The sequence below is a fragment of the Crinia signifera genome, chromosome 6 (genome assembly GCF_055691185.1).
Source record: "Crinia signifera chromosome 6, ASM5569118v1, whole genome shotgun sequence".
In the NCBI taxonomy this organism is placed as follows: Eukaryota; Metazoa; Chordata; class Amphibia; order Anura; family Myobatrachidae; genus Crinia; species Crinia signifera.
The window spans coordinates 261875996-261900230 of record NC_139222.1 but is presented as its reverse complement, the minus strand read 5'-3'; the positions used below and the strand labels follow the sequence as shown (position 1 = coordinate 261900230).

Below are 24235 nucleotides of genomic sequence, written 5' to 3'. Positions count from 1 at the left end.
CAATAAATGGTAATGTATGCATTGTAGAGTGAGGGTGTGGCCACGATGACATGATCACATCTCCACGCCCCCAGACCACACCCTTTTGTGTGACCAGGATGCTCTATTCAAGAGGGAACAGTCATAAACTAGCCAAGTATGCCCCTTCTGTGTTACCGCTGCATACCTGCTAAAGTCAACAGGCATTTGGACCAGGAGTAAGGGGTGTGTGTACCAGCGCGGGCTGAAAAGAATATATATAAGCAAACATTTGCAGAACGGTATCCTGTACAATATAGAATTTATTAAAAATAAAATTTAAAAAGCTGTAATAGCATATGAAATTTGCATTTCATAAAAGGGGGTTACAATATTGTATAAAATGTAAACATGTGGACATTCAATTCTCAGCACATTTTAGAATGGTTATGAGTATAGCATATAATTTGCATATTACCACACTGACATCTGAAGGTGTAGTCCCATAATAGCAGGTGACCAGGTGGCCAATGGCGATCCACAAACAGAGTCCAGATGGAGAATTAGGTATCTCTGATGGGAAAGATGGTAGAACCTGGAGGATAAGATGATTTCCGTGTCTGCCTCGGATAATGAGTCCGGATGGGATGGTGCAATGCACAAGGAGATGTCCTGGTTGGTGTGGATGAGCTCAAGTTGTGGCGATGTGCTGGAGGTAGAATGGTCCACTTGGTATAAAGGCTCAACGCGTTTCCCTGGGCCAAAACACCCAGCTTCTTCAGGAGCAAAATATATATTGCTCCTGAAGAAGCTGGGTGTTTTGGCCCAGGGAAACGGGGTCCACACCAACCAGGACATCTCCTTGTGCATTGCACCATCCCATCCGGACTCATTATCCGAGGCAGACACGGAAATCATCTTATCCTCCAGGTTCTACCATCTTTCCCATCAGAGATACCTAATTCTCCATCTGGACTCTGTTTGGGGATCGCCATTGGCCACCTGGTCACCTGCTATTATGGGACTACACCTTCAGATGTCAGTGTGGTAATATGCAAATTATATGCTATACTCATAACCATTCTAAAATGTGCTGAGAATTGAATGTCCACATGTTTACATTTTATACAATATTGTAACCCCCTTTTATGAAATGCAAATTTCATATGCTATTACAGCTTTTTAAATTTTATTTTTAATAAATTCTATATTGTACAGGATACCGTTCTGCAAATTTTTGCTTATATATATTCTTTTCAGCCCGCGCTGGTACACACACCCCTTCTTCCTACATTTTTTGAGGACCTGACAAGTCCTAGTACCAGCTGCAGATAGTAGCGCACTGATCACCTTTCCTTTTTTCATTTGGACCAGGAGTGGCTGTTGCCACAGGCAATGCCACCAGGGCCGGATTAAGCCTTCAGGGGGCCCGGGTCACTTTAGAGAGGAGGGCCCCTACCACTTGTCATTACTGCCCGCAAACTGCATGGGAGACTATTACACTATCAAAACCCCAAGTAAAGGCAGTATAAACTTGGTCAATAGGTAACTGCAGAAAACCTTCAGTTTATCCTTTAAAATACATGCCAACCACAGGGGGCCCCTGGATAGAGGGGGGGCCCAGGGGTACTGACTCCCTGAGCCCCCCTTTAATCCAGCCGTGACTACCACCCATAGTTGTCTGCCTTCCTGGATCTCGCAGGAGAGCCCCTAATTTGGACTCTCAGCAACCCCTTCTTAGTCCCATTGCAGCAGAGAACACAGCCTGTGTAAGAGTAGTCTTCTTATTTCAGTGTCTACTATGCTCTTTATTGTGAGCTGTGGCTGAGGGTGAGATTGTTTTATCATTAATAGCAATATAGAACTTGAAAGCAGACAAGAACCATTTGGCTTATCTAGCCTCATACTCACTAAAGAGGACTCAACAAAGTTTTAAATTCCATTTTTACAATGAGATGATTACAGAAGTAAGAATTTACACCAGGATCAAATGTATTTGGAATTTATTGCATAAGCATCACATTTATAATGATGTATATTGTGCTGATGGAGAAGAAAATAACTATCACAGCAAGTAGTTGCAAACAAAGAACCCCAAATTGCAGGCAGCAATGTTATAATAAATTTTTGGTAAATTTCTCAAAATATATACAGTTAATAATGTTATTGATACCGTGTTCTCAGTGCCAGTGAGAAATACACGGCTTTTACCCGGCATTAAAATGTCGGGGACAGCAGGGACGGACCCCCGTTCTCACTGCAAGGCAAATTCCAGGGTGAAGAAGTTCTATCCGGTAATTTGCCTTTGAACACAGGTTTTTATGCAGTGAGAAAGGGTCAACCCGTGTCTGCATACCCGGTTCTCAAACAGGGGTAAAAAGAAGGGTTTTACCCGTGTATGAGATCCGGGTATGCGACCCGTTCACAATGCAAAAAACCTGTGTTAAAAGGCAAATTTCCGGGTCAACATGCTAGACCCAGGAATTTGCCTGCAGTGAGAACGGGGTATTAGAAATACCTCACAACAAGCATTTAAACACATATAAACTCATTATATGAAGCTAGACACGCCCTGTGGGTGGAGCATAACACACCCCTCAACAGAACTCTGTGTGAAATTATGCTACCAACTATAATCTCCCTGAAATTTCAAAAGTAGACATGTGTGGCAGGTTTGCCTACTTGGCTGCCCTCTCAGTGTAGCAATGGGGGTCGGAGTTGCCGATGGATTGGAAAGGAGCGGGATGGGGGAGGGCTGTGGGAGAAACTTTATGTTTTGGTCGTAGCCAGCACGATTGCGTCCTTGTGGCTACGCTCCCACATCCAGTGTTGGTATTTCATACATTGGACAGCGGTGGGCGAGGCTACAAGGATGCAATTTGTGTCTTTGGTATTTTGCTTTATCAAATATATCTGCTGTGGTTCCTATCATACATTCAGAGCTGAATTAAGGGGGGGGGGAGGTTATAGGGGGTATGTAACCCGGGGCCCCCTGTCTGAAAGGGCCCCCCCTGTCTGAAAGCTGTCGCCCGTCACCCCCTCCCTCCTGCCACCTTCGCAGATTGGATGTCTCCTGCTCTATATTATCACACTGTGCTGCGCAACACCCCCCCCCCCCCACACACACACACACACCATAATTTCTAAAGACCGGTGTACGAACTGGCAGCAAGGAGGCGCTGCTCGCTTGCCTGTGTCTGGATTGGTGGCAGGACAGGTGCTGCTCCTCTCTGTATGTCCAGATAGGTGGCAAGATGGGTACTGCTCAACAGTCTGTGTAGGGATTGGGGGCCGCACTGTGGGGTAGATTTATTAAGCTCGGCGAAGTGATAAAGTGTCTGGTTTTTATCACCGGCCAGTCAGCTCCTGCCTGACATTTTTCAAACCAAGCCTCTAACTTCACAGCTAGGAGCTGATTGGCCGGTGATAAAAACCAGACACTTTATCACTTCACCGAGCTTAATAAAGCTGACTCTGCTCAGCTAAGGGGGTACCTGTAGGTGGTTGCGGTGTGCACCTCTGGTCTCGACATGTCTATTCTAAGCAGTGTGGAGGCTGAAGAGCTCAGCAGGAAAATTGCTCAGACAGTGGAACTGGACGGTAGTAGCTAGTCTTTTTTTTTTTTCGGTTTTTACTTAGTCCCTCTGAATTCGGCACCCAGACAGGATACTGGCCGAACTCAGGGGTTTCTTTTTTAAAGGGGAAATCATTTACAAGGCAAAAACATGCCTTGTAAGTGATTGGGCCTTAAATAAAACATTCTTCACTATCACATCCAACCCGTAGTCATTTATTAGGGGGCCCCCTTGTCTGAAGTACCCCGATTCCCATGGAGCCTTAATCCAGCTCTGTATACATTCAAGGGGTACTTAATATTTGAGGTTGTCCCCTAAAATTTCTGTGAATGTGCCACAAATATTCAGTGATAAATAACCAGTGAATAAATAACACTACTGCAACAATGCAGACATCTGACAGTGCCCTAAACAGGCTGCATAGTCCGTATGAAAGAATAATAAAATATGAGGGCTGTACAATACTATACCGGGATCATGTCAAGCTGAACTGATTATCTGAAAGACAGAAGAAGAAAAAATCACCGTAATTATCTTGTTATGAATTTGTTGGTTTTAAAAAAGGAAAGAGAAGATTTTCCTCCTCGCTCGGTGATATATTATACTAGCGACCAGTTAAGTGTCCCATAAACAGAACAAAAGGGATAAAAACAAGAACATTTCAATGGCATACTGGCTGTTCTAATAGTTACTGCACCTTCACTTGGTTTCATTGAACAATTTGTTCTCTAAATAGAGGAAGTGAGACAAACATAAAACTACCTGTAAAGGGCTGAAGCAAGAGAAAAGGAACCGGGAAAGCGGGAGGTGAATAAAAAGAAGAGAGAATTAAGGGCCTAATTCAGACCTGAACACTAGACTGCCTACACTCGCAGTCTAGCAACCAGGTCAGCGGCACCTTGCTGAACACCCGCCTTCCCCTCCACCGCCACCGGCATCCCCTCACTAGCATTAGAGTGTATGTGTTTGAATATTCTGCAATTGGCATGTGGACATAGGGGAGACAATTTATTCCATGGCGATAAAATTCATTCTGAACATAAAACACTGGGCGTTCACATGCTCCAGCTGAGTCGGCCCCTAAGTAAGGGATTTGGTAGGGGTTGCTTGGGGATAAAAGTGATCTCTGGTCCCAGCACTTATAAAATAAATTTTGATGGTTCCAGGACCAAGCATAATGGGCCAAATTTGAGTTTAAATTGAAATGAATTCCAGAACCATGATTTCTCCTAAATTGTTGACAAATAACATCACCTTATCTTTCTGTCAGGCCTGAAGGACCAGAATAACAATAGGGCAGATGAAGATACAGCTCCAGGCCTACACATAAATATGGGTCCATCATACTGAGAGTATAATGATGTCCTGCTGTGTAGCTAGATACACAGACGGCCATAAATTCTGCAAAATGTTCCATTTTTATGTAGTTATGGACAGTGGACCAGATCTAGAGGATTTACAGTACTCACCTATGTGGCCACACCCACACAGCCCCTCCCCCCTTCTCAGGCAAGGTATTAAGGTGGCCATACAGAGTGATTGTCAGATTGGGCTGGTTGGAACAAAAGCCTGGTAATGGATGAGAGCAGATGACAGTCGGCCGTTTTGCTGCGACATGCTGGAAAACTGCCAAAAACTCTGTCATTCAGATATTACCAGGTTTTTGTTTCAACCAGCCCGATCTGACAATAAATCCATAGATGTACGGCCAGCATTAGTCCGGAACAGTCCATAGGTCCTTATGCATGACTATAGGAGCTTAATATATTATAGGATTACTAACATTGAGCCTAATTCAATGCAGTGAGGGGAGGTGGCTTCTGGGAGATGTAGTTCTCCCAGGTGCTGTCTATGGGGAGCCAGGGGGTTCACACACAGTGTGGAAGTAACACACATACTCACACTTATACTCCTTACCTTTTGTAGGGCCTAATCGGGTTCCCTGCACACGGTATTGGCTGACCTTGGCAAAGGAGGCGTGGCTTCACAGGAAAGCTGCAATCACGGGCCACATCTTGTATTCACCACTATGCGGGCATGCTTATTGCTCTGTGAACTGCTGGCCATGCTCCCTGCGGGAGGGACATCTGGACATATTCCTAGAAAACAGTGCTGCCATATTGCCACAGCAGTTCTGGTGATTTTTCAGAAAAATAATGATTTTCTGTCCTGCAATTGAATAGCAAAACCCAGCGGCTGCAGGATCTACCCTGATTTGTAACCTCATTGGGACTGGAGCAAGGTATTCTCAATCCTTTTGTCACACCAAGGGATTAATTAATCATTGTTTGACCTAACTTGTGGCATATGACATACAGTATCGTGCTTAATCCAATCAGTTAGTTTCATGTGTTTAGCTTCTAACTGCCATGTGTTCAGCACCTAACTGTCACATGTAAACAGTTGGGGACTGATGGGCTGGAACACCATTTATTATTCACAATGAGTTTTATCACTCTTTGATAAAAGGGTTTGGTTTAGAAGTTTTTAACCTATAATTCTCAAAAGTAATTTCAAAATTAACTTTTTGGTGGATAACTGTTGAAAATCATTGCATTTGTTAAATTCTCTAGACCAGTGGTTCCCAACCCTGGTCTTCAAGTACCCCCAACAGTGCACGTTTTCCAGGTCACCACACAGAATCACAAGTGACATAATTAGCTCCACCTGTAGATCTTTTAAAATGTGTCTGAATAATGAGCGCACCTGCTGGGTGACCTGGAAAACATGCACTGTTGGGGGTACTTGAGGACCAGGATTGGGAACCACTGCTCTAGACCCTTCGTTGACAGATTGAGTTTAGAACATGTTCTATACACTGTATGTTGTAATATGTGTGTACAGGGGGTGATCATATTTGAGCATGCATACAGTGGTGCTGAGAGGGGGGGGTGGAGCAGGTACTTTTTAGCTGGATCTGGGTCTGCTGGAGGGGCCCAGATTCCACTTCCCCCTCCTCCATTGCAAGCAGCAGCACAGCCTCTCTCCATAGCTCAGCACGCACTGCTCAATGCTGTGAGCTGAGAGAGAGAGAGAGGCAGATGCAGCAGCCTGTCCTCTCTCCCTGCGGCGGTGTGCAATGCCGCCTGCACTCCCACAAACTCCTGCCCGTTCCTAACTGCCAATTTACACATTGGAGCTGATTGGCTGGTGCATTATCACCTTGCATATAACATTCATTATGGGGATAGATACCAGTTATCCAAGCCTCATACATTTACCCCCATAGAACATTTAAATAATATTTTGTACCAACGCATTTTTTCATTGTGCCAGTAATTTTAGACTTCAAATAGATTGAGATAGGAGATATTGGGCAATGCTCCATAAATATTTGGCAAATCAAAGAAAAGAAGTATCACGTCAAAATAAATATTTAATAAACGTTTTAAAAAGGACTAAAAATGAAAAGCAGAAATGATTAAATAAAAATCTATTCATAATCATCATCCAGTAATTGCAAGATCACACTGGCACAGATGAAACGCATCATCTCAGAAGTCACAGAATGTCATTCTTTGATGTAAGCAATAGGTGGATCATACAATAGCAATCATTATGTAAATGTGTATTCCCCTCTCATTGTCTTGTCTCCTGTATGGCACATGTTTTACTCCGGTCATCTCCCCTGATAAGGTGTGCTACAGTATGCAGCCTGTGCACCATTTGAGTAGCACTGCTTTGATTTTATTTCTACTTAGGCTTATGTATGTCTTAAGCCCCATACACACTAGCCGTTGTGGGCAGCGGCCGATATAGTTAACCATATCCGCCGTGATTGGCCAATGTCCGTACTTACTGAACAACATTGGCTGCCGTAATCGTTCAGTGACTTCACCAGGGCCCACTAAACATGCAGGTCCTTTGGCTATATTAGGGGATTTGCTATACAGATGGAGCACCTCTCGTTCAGCGCCTGGGATCGTCAGAATGTCCCCGCTGGTGATCACCGGCGGAGAGATGCTCCATCTGACTAGGATGTGTGAGCATCTCATGCGCACGTGCGTCCCAAGTTTTTTGGTGGTGGGGGATGGAAACCCTGCCCATCTCTGCTTCAGGGAGGGGGGGGGTGCGGGAAGGCAGCGGGGACCGACTGTGACCAGCGGGGAGCTCCGTCGAAAGGGGATGCGTGAGCAAGACGCTCACGCATCCCCTTTCGACGGAGCTCCCCGCTGGTCACAGTCGGCCCCCGCTGCCTTCCCGCACCCACTATCCACTCCACATGGAGTTGATTTTATATAGTGCCCGATGCGTGGCGAGCACGTGTGTCCTCTTCCAGCAGCTGGCGGTTGGAGATCCGACCGACAGACCCCGCTAGAAGAGATGCGCTACCTCTGTAGCATGAAAAAGAGCATGGTACTTGTTTAGATTCATGGCGGCCGATATATCTGATATCGGCCGATCCGATGAAATTTTTTACCTGTTCATAACCCCACTATCCACTACGCATGGAGTTGATTTTATAAAGCGTGGCGAGCGCAGTAATCCGCGTCCCCTCACGGGGCTTGCTACGCTCGCCACGCATCGGGCACTATATAAAATCAACTCCATGTGTAGTGGATAGTGGGGTTATAAACAGGTTGAAAATCACATTGGATTGGCCGATATATATCGGCCGATATCGCATCCGATATATCGGCCGCCGTGAAACTAAACCAGTTCCCAGAGCATTAACTTAGATATCTTATAATTATGAGCCAAAGAGCTCTTATCCATAAACCACATTGCTCGATTCCCGGACTTCCAGGTCACATGACTGCACTAAGGTCCCATGACCAGGAGGTCATTTTTATAAATCTATAACTCTAGGTCTATTAAGTTACATTTTGTACTACAGTATTAATACATTTTACAGTTATCTCCTATGCATACATACAAGTTCATCATGTTTTATACTTTTTACTGTTTCTCATTATCTTCATGATGTCACAGTTCTCCACCCTCTGACCCAATTACGCAATCCACCTTGTATATACGTTTTCTGGGAGTGTCAGGGAAAATGCAGGAGTGCCGAGGCAATTGAGGGGACGTTATGTGACGTCAGCTCCGGCCGCTGCTAATTCGCAGCCATGCCAAATTATAGTAATTTCCTGCAGGTTCCCTTTAAGGTATATTCAATCTGTCCAATAATGTGACTGTGTAATAAAGATTTTATTATTGGAAATTAAACACTCATTTCCACATGGCATTTGAAACACAATAAACTCTATATATTTGAAAAGAAAGTTGAACTTTCTTAAAATATTTATTGATAAAAAAAAATTAAAATATTTGTGTATACAAAGTCAATGAGAAAATTCCATGCATACGGTTGGCATACAATAAAAATAACGGAACATTAGATGGCTTTACAAAATAACTGTTACAGTAACTTTAATGAGCAAGTTACTTACACCAAAGGTCGCCGGTCAGGGCGAGGACAGGTTCTCTCTACAATTTTTGTAACAAAGTAATTGAAGATTTTTACACTTTCACAAATAGAGTAACCATCATAGTTTACCACTCGGACAACGGCTTATGGACAGTGATAGAACATTGTTTTTTTCCAGTAACATGTATTATAGCGGAAATGTGCTTTTGACTTTGACACATTAGAATAGACTTTTTATTGTCACATAATTGAGATTTTGTACATTGTGCATTTCACAGGTCATTTGCATAATCAAAGCAACTAAATATATTACTTACATTATAATGGTAAATAGAGACACATTAAACTGAACATTTTAAAAAAATAGCTTCAATATGAAACATATTATTTTGAGAGTTTCCTTTTCTTCTTCGGAGATACCCTTTGTATAGTCGGCAGGTCAATTCGCGGGAATGTAGGATCCTTTCCGGAGTTCTCTGTCTGACAAACTATAAAGGAAATGTTTTCCTTACTCTTGAAGTAGCTAAAACACACGGGGAACATTTAGCGCGCACGTCGAATGCGCCGCCTTTTATCTCATTTTTCGCAGCCGCAGTCTGTTTTCTTTGTCCCTTTTTTTAAGCGAATTAATAAATTGGTTGAAGAAATGTTCCTGGTCTTTCTTTTTCTGAACAACACGAAAACGTTGATCTCTCCCGAACTTCTCTGCAAATTCCTTAAAGGAGGTTCTAAAAAGAGGATTAAAAAATAAAATAAAAATCATATACTGTGTACAGCACCATATATTCAGATGGTCACTGGTAAAAAAAAAAAATGAAATGTGGTATTTTGCTTTTAAATGTATAAATGAGATGTATAGAAGATCCCTGAATATCCAGGGTAAATGCAGGTGGAGAGGCTCTGGGTATTCCCATGGACGTGTCCCCTCACCACCACCCCACGCCCCCTGCCCACACTGGTGGATGCAAGCAGGACGGCGAACTAGCAGCTCGCTGTGCCCGCTCACACCCAGTGTATGCACATGTGTAGAAATGCAAATTAGCAAAACATCACTCCCCTGTGCGAATGCGTGCTACAGAATAATGCCCATACACACTCGCAGCCAGTTTCGTTCTGGGGCATGAATGGCCCACTGGAGGAATGCTGTGATAGGGGCCCATGTTTGCCAGGCTCCAGAGAGGGTGTGGCCAGCCAATATAAGAATTGACTAACCATTAGAGAGAGCATGGTCTATAGGAGGTTTATTCAGTTAGCCCCAGAAATGTATCTTTCTATGCCCAATTGATTTATTCTCCCCCCCTTTTTTTTAAAGTGAAAAACACATAGGAATCCAGGATAAGTTCCCAGAACTATATGTTTTCGCTATGCAGTGAATGCATAGTGAGAGCACATGTACACACGTGCCCCACTATGCTAAGTGTTGTGTGCTGCTGCAACGCAATGGGACACAACTGTAACTGTTATATTCTAAACAAAGTCTGCAAAATGACAGCCTTGATAGCGAACACATCCCCGCGCATGGTACTGAGGGGATTCGGCGGCAGGGAGGGGGGTGTTTGGCGGGGTGGTGTTTTAGCACTTGGTAAGCAGCGATTTTCACTGCTTAACAAGCCAAGCTGAATCAGGCCCATTGTGTTAATGTAATTGATTAATTGCTACCTCAAGAGCTTATTTACTAACATTGCAGTTAGATGCAATTGTTGCACAGAACCACAGTAACAAATGAGAAGCAAGTGTCTAGTGATTACTAGGATTCACTGCAAAATGTGCACTTAAATTAGTCTGGGTGTGGTACACAATGTCAACAGACAGCCTGTCGGAATAGCATTGTCATCCCTAACCCTACCCTAACAGAAACCTATCAACAGACTAACCCTAACCTTAACAGCTGCCTAACCCTGTTATCACCCGTCAACATTGTGTTTCCTGACATCTATACCGCTATACTGTGGTTTAAACTAGGATCTCCCATCTTCCAAGGTGTGTGCCACCTAATAGGGGGTAAGACAGAGGCGTAACTATTTTTTTTGCGCCCCCCCCCCCGCTGGACATTTCACCCCCCCCCCTCCCCGAAATATTAACCCCCTCCTTACCCGTCCCCATTGCCGCCGGCGCTTCTGCCTCTAACCCGACATGCAGATCTGTGTCGGGTGATGGGCGGTCCCCGGCTCAGGCTGCAGTGCTAATATAATAACAGACACTCGGAAAATGGCTGCCCCCATACAGCATTATGGGGCAGCCATTTTCCGAGTGTCTCTTATTATATTAGCACTGCAGCCAGAGCCGGGGACCGCCCGTCACCCGACACAGATCTGTGTGTCGGGTTAGAGGCAGCGGCGCCGGCGGCAATGGGGTAAGGAGGGGGAGGGCAGGAGTCGGGAGCCGGGACCAGGTGGTAACTATAGTCCCGCAGACCCCCCAGGTGCCCACACCTGCCTAGCGCCTCCCCGCCACCGCGGGGGCTGCAGGACTATAGTTACTCCACTGGGGTGGGACCTCACTGTGAATGGGCGGGCCTCAAGGCAAACTCCATTTCCATCAATTTGGGGTAATGACAAGTGAGACAGTTTATAAAGTTCTGGTATAATTGAATCGACTGCATCTACATCGACAATCACATGGTCAACCAATCTTGGTTGAACACGACTAGTTAGATGCATCTAAACGAGTCAACAGCGTCTGTATAGAAAGTAATGAAAGTTAGATGCAAGCGTTAGATTGACGGGAACGTGATCAACTAGATCAACACAAGTTTTTCACTTTTTTTGGTGCCTATGACAACAAATAAGTGTACAGTGCCCCCTGGCATGGCTTAAAGTATGAACCAGGTCAGTCTATAGCAAAAAAAAACATGAAAAACTTTCGACCTTCAACCTTGTGACTGTCAATCATGTTCCCATCGCTCTAATGCTTGCGTCTCTTTTTCGTTACTGTAGATATAGATGCTGCCGACCAAGAGCGGTTGACCACGTGATTGTTGATTTAGATGCCATCGATCCGGATACGGTTGGGACATATACAGTACATTATGCACTGTTGACTTAATGAATATTGACATTTTGGATGTCAACATAATGTCAACAATCTTGTGCCAACATTTTGACTGCATACTATGAACCGTCCTGTAGTTAATACTGTGTTGTAAGCTCATTCGGGGGTGAATTTATGAAGCTTGGAGAAGTGTTATCTATCCCCATAAAGAACGTTATGAGCAAGGTGATAATGGTTCAGCCAATCAGCTACAATATGTAAATTGACAGGTAAGAGCTGATTGGCTGAACCATTATCACCTTGCTCATAACGTTCTTTATGGGGATAGATAACACTTCTCCAAGCTTCATAAATTCACCCCTCATTCTCAACTTTCCAGTGTTTACTGCCTGACTTTATTTGCTGTACTTTTGTACCACAATTAATATCAGTTAGTATTTCATCCTCTAAATGTTCCACCGCAGGATGCGATGGATCTAATCAATTTTCCATAGCTGTAAAGCTGAGTTATTCGGGATAGATAAAAATAACAACAGGCAGTTAACAAAGATATAAATTACAGTACAATAGGCTCTAAGAACAATGATGTGTTCTATGAATGTTTCTTACGGTACCTTGGGGACAGCTTGGATTCTTCCAGAAGCTTTTTAAATTCTTCTTTGGCAAGCATTAACTTACTTCGTTTTTCTTTATATTCTTCCTTAATCCGAGTCTTTGCGAACTGCTCAAACACCTAGAAGTTAAAAGTGACACATAGTAGCTAAAAATTGCTGGTTCTGGTTGATTGCCGTATTTACTTACCAAAACAATGGCCAGTAACTGTCATTTTTTATAGCATAGCCACATTATACTCAGCATTAATACATTATGTTACAGTACCTTTATTTATACAATCGTCCGTTGAAATTGATCAGGTTCAGGGAGAATCATCCCCATGTTTTAAGCTAATACAGGTTTACCGCAGACAATCCAGCACACTTGGTTCTGACTGTATCGGGTAATCCGTTTTGCCAGATTATTGGTTGTAACAGCAAGTGTGGGGAAGTGTGGACCTTATATATATATATATGTCTGTTCTACACACAACCAACATTGCGTGGGGGGGTGTTGGGTTGCGGGCCGGGGTACTCGCCCTTGGGAACACCCATGATTTCATTGGCGTTCCCAGGAAAACAATGGGCGTTCCCATGGAAATCGACGGATGATGTGGGAGGGCAGCTGACATCACCTGATGTCAGCTGCCCGCCCAGTTCTTCCCGCATGTGCGAGCATCCCTCCCGCATGTGCGCGCATATATAAGTGACCTGAGAGACACTTTATATATGCATGCACGTACCATATCTTTCGATGTCGGCTGCCCGCCCAATTCCTCCCGCATGTGCGAGCATCCCTCCCGCATGTGCGCGCATATATAAGTGACCTGAGAGACACTTTATATATGCATGCACGTACCATATCTTTCGATGTCGGCTGCCCGCCCAATTCCTCCCGCATGTGCGAGCATCCCTCCCGCATGTGCGCGCATATATAAGTGACTTGAGAGTCACTTTATATATGCATGCACGTACCATATCTTTCGATGGTCGGCGACCATCGGAAGATGTGAGAGGTTCCACCTGTCCTGCAAATGAATGTTCATGTAAACATCCTTTCGCAAGCCAGGCGAACAAACCCGGCATGCAAAGGGGGGGTGGGGTAGCTGGTGGTACCACGATTCGCAGGGCGGGTTCTGGTTGTGCAAAACCCCTGTACAGTATTTTTCATGCCCAGTTTGCATTGGGCACCCAGGAATCAACATAAACAAGTGTAGTGTTACGCCGGTCCTCAGACACCTGATCCTCAGGCAGCGCACTGGAGATCCCCAGGGGATGGAACCAGCACGTATATTAAATGCATGCTAACATGCATTTATATATGTGCTGTGTGATCCCACCAAGCACAACTTGGTCGGCGCTGCTGCCACCTCTGGACATCATAATGTTTTTCTGGTGCTTTAGCCCAAACATAAATGTGTAATATCGACATAGCGACCATTTTGACATTATGACCAAATTGTCATTGTGAATGCCCATGCTAACATTCAAACAATATCGACATCATGATGTTGACTTTTTGAATGTCGACATAAAAACTACATACCATATACTGCATACACAGAAACATAAATTACTATAATTTTAATGATATCAGTTAAAACGTAATATTTTTGCTTGTTTGCTTTAGTTAAACTAATGCCATTTTTTTCCTGTTGTTAAATCATACAGTTGTGTTTCATAAGTGTGCATCACAAGTGCTGAATAATGTTCCGCTCATTTGTTCAAACCATGCGAAACATCACTGGTATGAACTCCAAAACACTCTTCAAAACGTTCAGTCATCCATCTCCTGTTCTCTCTCTATATAAATGTATAATGAGTCGAATTCACAAAAGGATAATTAAGCCGTTACAAGTGTTTTAATGGACGGGTTCACAATGTTTCTTTTAACAAAAAAAATAACCAATTAACAAATGTATTTTGCGGCATGAAAGAGTTTAGTAGTGAACGTGTTAAAAATACAATTACCATCACATTGAAATCATATTTTATAAATATTTTGTAGGAATATTCTCTATTTACGTTAAAAATAAATTCAAAGAAAACGTCACTAAGTTGAGTTCATTCCACAATGTCGGGGGGAAGTGCCGGGCCGGCCAGGAAGGAGGAGTCACAGGATGCTGTGACCTTGCTACTTTGAAAAATGGACGTATGGGGCTCAATTTTTATAACAGGTCAAGGGTTAGCCCCCCTATCCTTGGCCACCTCTAGGCACCAGATGACTATAGTTATATTTTATAGCGGCTGTAATTATATAAGTGCTAACGCTATCAAACAATTTACAGGCAGTAAAAATAACAAAAGTATACAATAATTTCCTAAAATTACTTTAAAAAGAATTTATCAAGCCTGGTGAAGTAAAAAACTCACCGGTAATAACCCACCAATCAGCTCCTAACTGTCAATTTCCAACCTCAGCCTGTAACTACTTAATAGTTAGAAGATAATTGGCTGGTGCTTTATCAATGGTAACTTTATCACTTCACCAAGCTTAATAAATGTGGCATTTAGGGCCTTATTCTACTGTAGTTCACTCTTTCTTACAAAATCCTTCTTAGATGGACAAAACCATGTGCACTGCAGGGGGGCAGATGTAAAATGTGCAGAGATAATTCGATTTGGGTGAGTTATTTTGTTTCTGTGCAGGGTAAATACTGGCTGCTTTATTTTTACACTGCAATATAGATCTCACTTTGAAGTAAAACCCCACCCAAATCTAATTCTCTCTGCACAAGTTACGTCTGCCCCACCTGCAGTGCACATGGTTTGGTCCATCTAAGAAGGATTTTGTAAGAAAGAGTGAATTAGAATAAGGGGTACTTGTGTATTATCACGGCGCCCCCGATTTCCATCGCAGGGCATTGTACAACCACAAAATCGAGTCGCATCGCATGCCATGCCATATGATCGCATGCGATGCATTGAGACGCGATTATACCCGATTTTTAATTGTACAGGCACCCAGACCCGATTTTACATTGTACACCCACCATGATGGGTACTGACAATGTTAAATGCCCCCCCATTGTTAACGCCACCCCACTATCAACGGCAACCCGAAGCGTGGCGAGCGCAGCGAGCCCGTGAGGGGCGGCGGTATGCGTCCTCCGACCTTTTCATACCCCCACTATCCACGTCAGCGAAGAGTTGATTTTATATAGTGTGGCGAGCGTAGCGAGCCACCGAGCCAGAAGTGTGGCGAGCGCAGCGAGCCCCGCGAGGGGATACGTAATGTGCGTCCGCTCGCCACACTTCGGGCTCGGTGGCTCGCTGCGCTCGCCACACTATATAAGATCAACTCCACGCCGACGTGGATAGTGGGGGTATGAAAAGGTCGGAGGACGCGTACCGCCGCCCAACACGGCATTGTCATTACCCATCAGGGTGGGGATACAATTAAAAATCGGGTCTGGGTGGGCATTTAAGATTGAAATCGCGTCATACGACGCAATATTAAAATTGTACACTCATCCCGGGAAAAGACTCAAATCGGGTCCATCGCATACCTTAATTAGTGGTATGCGATGCAACGCAACGGTGCCGTGATAATACACAAGTACCGAATAAGGCCCTTAAAGACTGTGATAAATAGGAGTAAATGTTACAATTTTAGTGGTTTTATGCAATTCACAGAAAATAAAACTTAATATCATTTATTTTTATTTTTAAGTTATTTAGGAAGAGACTTTTGTGGGCTCCCCTTTATTGGACACTTATATACTCTGGAACTGACCTGTTTTCGCTCATCTGAGTTTAATAAGAGATATCGAGGATCAAAAACGATCTTGTGCAGCTCCTTCTCCCATGTAGAAAACGCTGAGACCTGCAGAACATTGAGGGCCATGATAAACATTCTGTCCACGTAATAGCAGAGAGAAGAATCACTTTCCATCCAGATATTGTCTCACGACATTTAATGAACTTGAAAAAAAGTATACGCCACTGGGTGAAGTATCTACTGTTGTTACAGATACTGTACCTCTCAGTGTTTATACGTTAATATATGTATATAAGAGCAATACATTATTACGAACCAAAATTACTTATGATTATTACCCCTTTGACACAGAAAAGCACACAGTAGCATTGCTAGCTGGTAATTTGCTGTTCACATGGGTCTTTTTCTTTGTGTGAAAGGCTCAACCCAGTTGTTCACGAAGGTATAAAACCACCACAAATAAATTAATTTTAGAAGATCTTATCTGTAGAGCAAAATAAGCCCTTCCCCCTCCCCACCATTGATTTAAATAGGCAATGCATTGAAAAGGGAGCAATAACCCCAATTGAAATGTATTGGCAAAAAAATAAAATAATGTAATAAGCCAATAATATACATTGCATACATTGTATCGGCTTGTGATTTCCTAAGTAGGCATTGACCTCCAGCTCAATTGAAAGCCAGTGAGTCAGATTGGAATGGCAGTTGGTGGCTACCCTATTTGAAATTTGAACTGTGCTTCAGCCCCACCCACTTGACCCCCACCGCCTTACCTCTGGAGCTGCCACTGGTTATACTAGATACTTGCCCAAAAATTGAATATAAGGAATTATCAACTGTATGTTCAATTAGTCAAACCAACCTGATTGCAACAAAAATAATAAAGTACTGTAGGTTCTACTAAAATGAGCAACTTTTACTAGAACCTACTGTAATATTTGTACAATGGGCCTTTTAATGAAAAAGCAGCCTGAAATCCATGCATGGTGGCTTTTTCAACTGAATTCAAACAGCAAAATGATTATTGCAGTGTAAAGTCACAATCCACACACCTTTTTGGCTTATTGGTAATTCAAGATCACACCTCACAAAAGGCTGCAATAAAACTCATCCCATTGTAAACTTGACAAATATTGCAAACCGATTTGGCTTTCCTACCCCTCTTTCAAGAAGCATGTTTCTGAAGTATGTCATCCGTTCTTCCAAAGGAGGTAATAATTTGAGAGATGGTGCCTTTTCATTCTCGACTTCTCCTTGCTCTGCTGTATGAGACTCTTCGGTTCTTTTAACAAAAAATCAAGACATACTTTTGGAATTACAGTATTTAAAAAAATGTTACATAATAAAATGATGGATACAAAAGGTACTATGGGGGGGGGGGGGGGGGCTTGGCAAGAGATAACGTTGTCATGTGACAAGCTATGTTAGCAAAACGACAGGTGCTGATTGGTAGATTATCTCTCTCCATTTTATCTCTGTTTAAACTGTGATATATAAGCCCCTATAAGGGTATATCTATTAAAAGTTGATTTTCAAAGATTTTTAACAATTTCAAGATGATAAAATAGACCTTTAGTAAATTATTCCCCAATAGTTGTTCCAATAGATATATATACAGTTGCTGGTTCTAATTGCATAGCTCCTAACTTTTTTTTTCATAGTGGGACCTACTGCACCAGAGACACAGCTCCTTAAAAAGGGTTGGAGCCTCAGATGGGGCCAATGCCTTGTTTGGAGAGGACGGGGTCACTTTTATAACTTTGGGGGTGTACCCAATGCTACACCAGTGGCAGGGCAGCTACGGCTTCCCTCCCTGCACTGATAGATGTCACGGACACGGACAGCATCTATACAGTGATCACTGGTTCCCCAACTGTCCTTTCCCGACTGCAAGACAGTATGACCTGCGGGTGGCACAGCATCTAATTAGGCGGACTGACCCACTGTAATCAGGACAGTTTGGAGGTATGTAATCATTCTTCACTAAAATAAGTAACACCTACAGTATGGAGTAATTTCTATTCTCTGCACCGTGAATAGTGCCAGGAGAGCTCCTGTCACTATTCTAATCAGCACACTTCTACAGCCAACTAGTGGATCTCTGCTCCCACCCATCCTGGGGTGCAAGCAGAAGTCGGACAAAACTAGGGCGGCGATGCTGTTTCAAGTCCTATCGTCGCAGGCTCGGAAAATGCCGGTACTTACGACTAAACACCGCAAGTATCTGCATTCTCCAACTTAGCAGTGCCATACCCTCCAACATGACCCATTCCATTAGGTACAAAATGCTCTGTTCCTGGACTTCCCTGCCAGTGGCAGTTACAGAGGTTGGACTCCAGCGCAGTCCAAAATTCAGAGGGGGGTCACATCAACTGCCAGTGAGTCCAGGACAGTGATGTTTGGAGTGGCATTAGGTGTGGCTCCCCTTTTTGAATATTGAACTATGCTGCAGCCTCACCTCTGTAACTGCCACTGGCAGGGAAGTCCAGGAACAGAGAATTTTGTACCTAATGGAATGGGTCATGTTGGGTAAGCAGTGCGCTGTTTTGTCCATTGTGCCCTTTTTATTGCATGTTGAAATTGAAGTTTCTAATGAAATGGAACTTCCTGTAGTTATTATATTTTTTGCGCTCTAGGTAGATTGTAGTCTTATAAAGAAAAAAATAGTTACCAGCCCTTCAAAATGACGGCATAACATAACAGTATTGTCAACACTTGAATTGCTGCGTTGTGTCCCATCTAGTGGCTCCTAGCGCTTGAACCTTTTGAATCCCCCCCTATAGAGATGAGGAGCATCTTTAAGGCAGCGTTAGCTTTTTATTAGGATGTGTGAATGTTTATAGCAGAATCTTACAAGCATTCAGGTGTTATAGCATTTTACAAACAACACAGTATTCGGCTGGTTTAAACGAAAAAAGCACCCACTGGAGAAAAACACACATTTATTTTTATTCCACATACACAGTATCATTTATCATCTCCGCCTGCGATCCCATAAGGAGTAGCGGTGCCTCACTTCCTGCAGCCATTCTGCACCTTTATAGGGCCACCCAGAAGGTCAATAAATAAATGCAGTGTGACCCAGCGTCTGTGTTCTCAGCCGGGTGTCTCCTTACAAATCCAGAGGCAAGTTCCTTCTCAAATGGACAAAACCATGTGCACTGCAGGGTGGGGTTGGCAGATGTAACATGTGCATAGATAATTAGATTTGGGTGAGTTATTTTGTTTCTGTGCAGAGAAAATACTGACTGCTTTATTTCTACACTGCAATATAGATCTCAGAGGTAGATTTATTAAGCTCGGTGAAGTGATAAAGTATCTGATTTTTTATCACCAGGCAATCAGCTCCTAACTGTGAAGTTACAGGCTTGGTTTGAAAAATGACAGGTAGGAGCTGATAGGCCGGTGATTAAAAACCAGACACTTTATCACTTCACCGAGCTTAATAAATCTACCCCTCACTTTGGAGAAAAACCCCACCCAAATCTAATTCTCTCTGCACAAGTAACATCTGCCCTACCTGCAGTGCACATGGCTTTGTCCACTTGAGAAGGAATTTGCCTCCGAGAGTGAACCAAAATAAGGCCCCAAGTCTGGTGGTACAGGGTGGTACGACGCACCATTAAGAAATATGGTGCTGGTATCCCATGTTACCAGCTAAAGCACCGGCACCACAGGGGCTCATAGTCTCTGTCTACCTGGACAGAGACATTGCACCCTTCCTAAAATGGCAATAGCATTGGAGGAGAAAGATGCTAGAGGTACTATTTGACCTCTAGTATTGGTTAGAGGAGAGCAGTGTGCCGAGCGCTACCTGGAACTGTGGATTCCATGTGCTCTGGCATGCTGTGTGCCAACCCCCTAGCAACGAGCATGTAACAGGCAGCACTACAGGAGGCATTATGTGTGTAAGTGGCACTACAGGAGGCATTATGTGTGTAAGCAACACTAGTGGGGGCTTTATACTTGAAAGTGGCACTGCAGGGGGCATTATGCCTGTAAGCAGCACTAACATGTTATTTATTATTTTGCCACTGCATATATAGCTTTACTTAGAAGTGCAGGGAACGCTAGCACTGCTAGGGAAAAAAACAGAGAGCTGCATCTTTTGCAATGAAACCCCTCGCAGCGAGTAATTAGAAGCCTTACTGTGTGACATCATTTGTAAGGGGCATTTTTGTGTGTGGGACATAAAATGGTGTCAGAAGCATAACTGTGTGTGGCATATTATGTAATAGGCATTATGGTGTGTGGTATATTATTTATTAGGCATTATGTTGTGTGGTATTATATGCAATAAGCATTATGGTGTGTCGCATAATGTGTAATGGGCATTACGTTTTGTGGCATAATATTTAATGAGTATTACAGTGTGGCATAATGTGTAATGGGTATTACTGTGTGTGGCACAAGACCACTGCAAAAGGGGTATCGGTGTGTTATGTCAACACTCACTCTTCCGCAGATAGTAAAATTAAATAAAATAAAAAAAACCTTTCCCTTGTTAAAAGCTGGCAACCCTACACCATGGCATCACTACGGCCAAATCAGGTTTTTATAGGCTTAACTATACAATATACAATGTGTACTATAATTTTTACTACAGTAGCACAATCCTTCTGTTCCCACAGGATTGCAGTATCTGTTATTCCAGTATACTAAATACGGCATTACTGTAGGTGTAATTGAAAAGATTTAAATAGAAGTCATAGCAACTGCAAGTAAAATTTTCCCTTTTGTAAAGACATTTGTTTCTTCACTCAAATGCCCCAACAGATGGTTTCAGTTATAAGAATAAATTTCAACTTCCAAGCTGACAAAAAAATAAAAATAAAAAACAGTATTGTTAAATCAAAGCTAATAAACACCAATAAAAGATAAAGTGGGAATTGTAACTTTAACCAATACTGTGTATTCATTTTAAAATGAAATGATTGATATGAAACTAATTTGCGATTTATAGATATTCCTTTCCATGCGCCACTGTTTCAGTTATATTTAAAGAGATTAAAGGCTGCAATTGTAATAATAATATACATCTTCAAATAAATCAAATGGGCCCAATTTTGGTCTGGTTAGACCAGCGCCTATCGGTACAGGTTTTTAGTACTTCGCACATGCACGGGACCCATTCTGCGCCTGTGAGAACAGATCTTGCGACATAGGATGCAGTGCTGCAGCAGACTGTTTGTTAGTGATTGACAGACTGATATTGTCAGAGAGGTGGGGCGGGAGCAGCGGTGGTCTCCTTTTTTAAACAAGGGTGTTTTTGCTGTTAAGATTGTGGAAAGAGGTCAGGTATATAAGGTCACACAGCTCTTTGATTTTACATGGTTTCCGCTTCGTGGCTGAGTTGCTGTTGTCCTGGTAAGCTTCTGCTTTCTAATACTATCACTTACAATTGACCATGGAATATACAACATGGATGACATTTCACAAACCTCCTTAATGTAAAGGTGACATCCTATCACATTACCGCACAAAGGTGGCATCCTATCACAGTACCACACAAAGGTGACATCCTATCACAGTACCGCACAAAGGTGACATCTCATCACAGTACCGCACAAAGGTGACATCCTATCACAGTACCGCACAAAGGTGGCATCCTATCAAAGTACCGCACAAAGGTGACATCCTATCACAGTACCGCACAAAGGTGGCATCCTATCACAGTACCACACAAAGGTGACATCCTATCACAGTACTGCACAAAGGTGACATCCTATCACAGTACCGCACAAAGGTGGCATCCTATCACAGTACCGCACAAAGGTGGCATCCTATCAGAGTACCGCACAAAGGTGACATCCTATCACAGTACCGCACAAAGGTGGCATCCTATCACAGTACCGCACAAAGGTGGCATCCTATCACAGTACCGCACAAAGGTGGCATCCTATCAAAGTAACGCACAAAGGTGACATCCTATCACTGTACCGCACAAAGGTGACATCCTATCACAGTACCGCACAAAGGTGGCATCTTATCACATACTATCACAGTACCGCACAGAGGTGACATCCTATCACAGTACCGCACAAAGGTGGCATCCTATCACAGTACCGCACAAAGGTGGCATCCTATCACAGTACCGCACAAAGGTGACATCCTATCACAGTACTGCGCAAAGGTGGCATCCTATCACAGTACCAAGCTTGAAGTCACTGAGCTCTTCTGAACGACCCACAAATGTTTGCAAATGCAGACTGCATGGCTAGGTGCTTGATTTTATACATCTGTGGCAATGGTTTGATTGGTGCGGCCAAATACTTTTGCCCATACAGTGTATTTTAAAATGTCTCAATCCTATCCAAACTAGGAAAGGCCATTGATGGCTAGCCGTAGATAGTGCCATCATTGATGTCAAGAAACCATTGACAAAAAGCCATTGGTGGTTTTCACCACTAGTGAACATTTATGGTTGTGCTACAGTACATGATGAGTGGTGGGCCAATCATGGAAGGGGGTGTGGCTGCAGAGAGTGTTGGAGGTTGATCTAAAAAAAAGAACAAAAAAACATTTTTTGTGTTCTCTGCCATCAATTGCCAAGGAAAACCGACTGCATCATAAATAGCAATAAATATTGATCATTGGTTACAACCCAGAAAGAATTGACCACTGCCTCAGATCTATTCATGCTCTGAGTTCAACAAAAAATGTCACAACAATTCCACTCTTAAGATATGTAATGTTTCTGTCCTTGCAGAAAATATTAATTCACTGGTTTGGAAAAAAAAGAAGAGAAGTACAGATTGAAAAATAAACAGTATGGAGCAATTGACTCACAAAGGAGCCATAATGTGCAGGTTTAAATTGTATACTTACATGAACACAGCTGGAAATGTCAGAATGACAAATCTTCTGCTTATCCTTCACAGGCTGCTGAAAGCCGTATGTTATATGGAGAAGCAGTTGACTCGGCGGTTAAGAACACTGACTGTACAATATGGTTAACCCTGACAATTTCTGGGAAACCTGGTTCAAATCTCGGTAAAAATGACTGGTGCCTGGCAAAGCTGAGGCAGAAAAATATAATTCAGGGCGTGTTTCAACTGGGCTATTATGATTGAAACGACACGATTATACCTACAGTAGCTCAGTGCAGATTCCAAAGACATAAGTACATTTTATTTTTATTAATAGTAAAATCCATAGGCTGAAGTCAGTTCCAGAGCAGGATGATTTTGCACCAGCCCCATCCCTAAGTGTGTGAAGTCATAATGGGAAACCAATGAGGAGGCTTGAAAAAAGCAGCAGGAGCAGCGAAACATGTTGGTACTCCTTCAGGTCATGCCATCTTAACTCTCTCACCCTTATGCTTAAACAGCAAAATTCCAGTGACCCACCCAGCCCTTTTATTGTGGACTCCCTAACCGCATAGAACCCATTTGGATACCTTCACTACCAGGACTCCTCGACATCATACTTTGGCCCAAAATTTTGTGGAGGAACGTCACTTCTCTAAAGCCTTCAAAAATAGGTACTGGGACATAAATGCTATTAGAATTTGGGACACTATCCACTTGGGCTTTATAGGAACGGACACTAGAGAATTTTATTGTCAATGGACCTTTTGGGTGAATATGACTTGATTTCAGAGGTTGCCAGCATCCCTGTTATTATCATCTATGTATTACATTTAGGGGGATATTCAATCTCCTTCAGCCATCTCCTGATTGGGGGGGGGGGGTGGCTGCGGGGCCCTATTCATTGATGTCTTCCTCAACAGCATTGAACAGGGGATCTCGGCAGAACGAGCCTGACTTCACAATCAGTCGGGCTCGTTCTGCCGAGAAAGGCCGGGAATTGATGAGCTCCCGGCCGCAGCTCGCCGATTCTCGGCAGCTACTCACGGCCACGCCCCCTTCTCATCCCGCAGCAGGCGGACATTGAATCCCGCCTGCAAATTCTCAATCGAGCAGACCAAGAATAGGACAGGGCCAGCCCGACAGCCGTGACCCAACATCGAATACCCCCTTAGGCTTTCTCCAGCCTTTTTTAATATTAAATGGTTGTTTAGTCA

At 43.3% G+C, this 24235-nt stretch overlaps 1 protein-coding gene across 2 annotated transcripts in view; it reads right to left on the bottom strand.

Annotated features, from left to right (window-relative positions):
• Nucleotides 1-8744: 8744 nt before the first annotated feature.
• TCERG1L (transcription elongation regulator 1 like) overlaps nt 8745-24235 on the bottom strand; it is a 233801-nt gene continuing 218310 nt past the window's right edge. For both annotated transcript variants that reach the window (XM_083149469.1, XM_083149468.1), the window contains exons 11-14: nt 17368-17491; nt 16225-16314; nt 12510-12628; nt 8745-9632 (exon numbers count right to left, since the gene is read on the bottom strand). In XM_083149469.1, the coding sequence (XP_083005595.1) occupies nt 9476-9632; nt 12510-12628; nt 16225-16314; nt 17368-17491 (490 nt within the window). In that variant the 3' untranslated portion in view covers nt 8745-9475. The remainder of the gene's footprint in view (nt 9633-12509; nt 12629-16224; nt 16315-17367; nt 17492-24235) is intronic.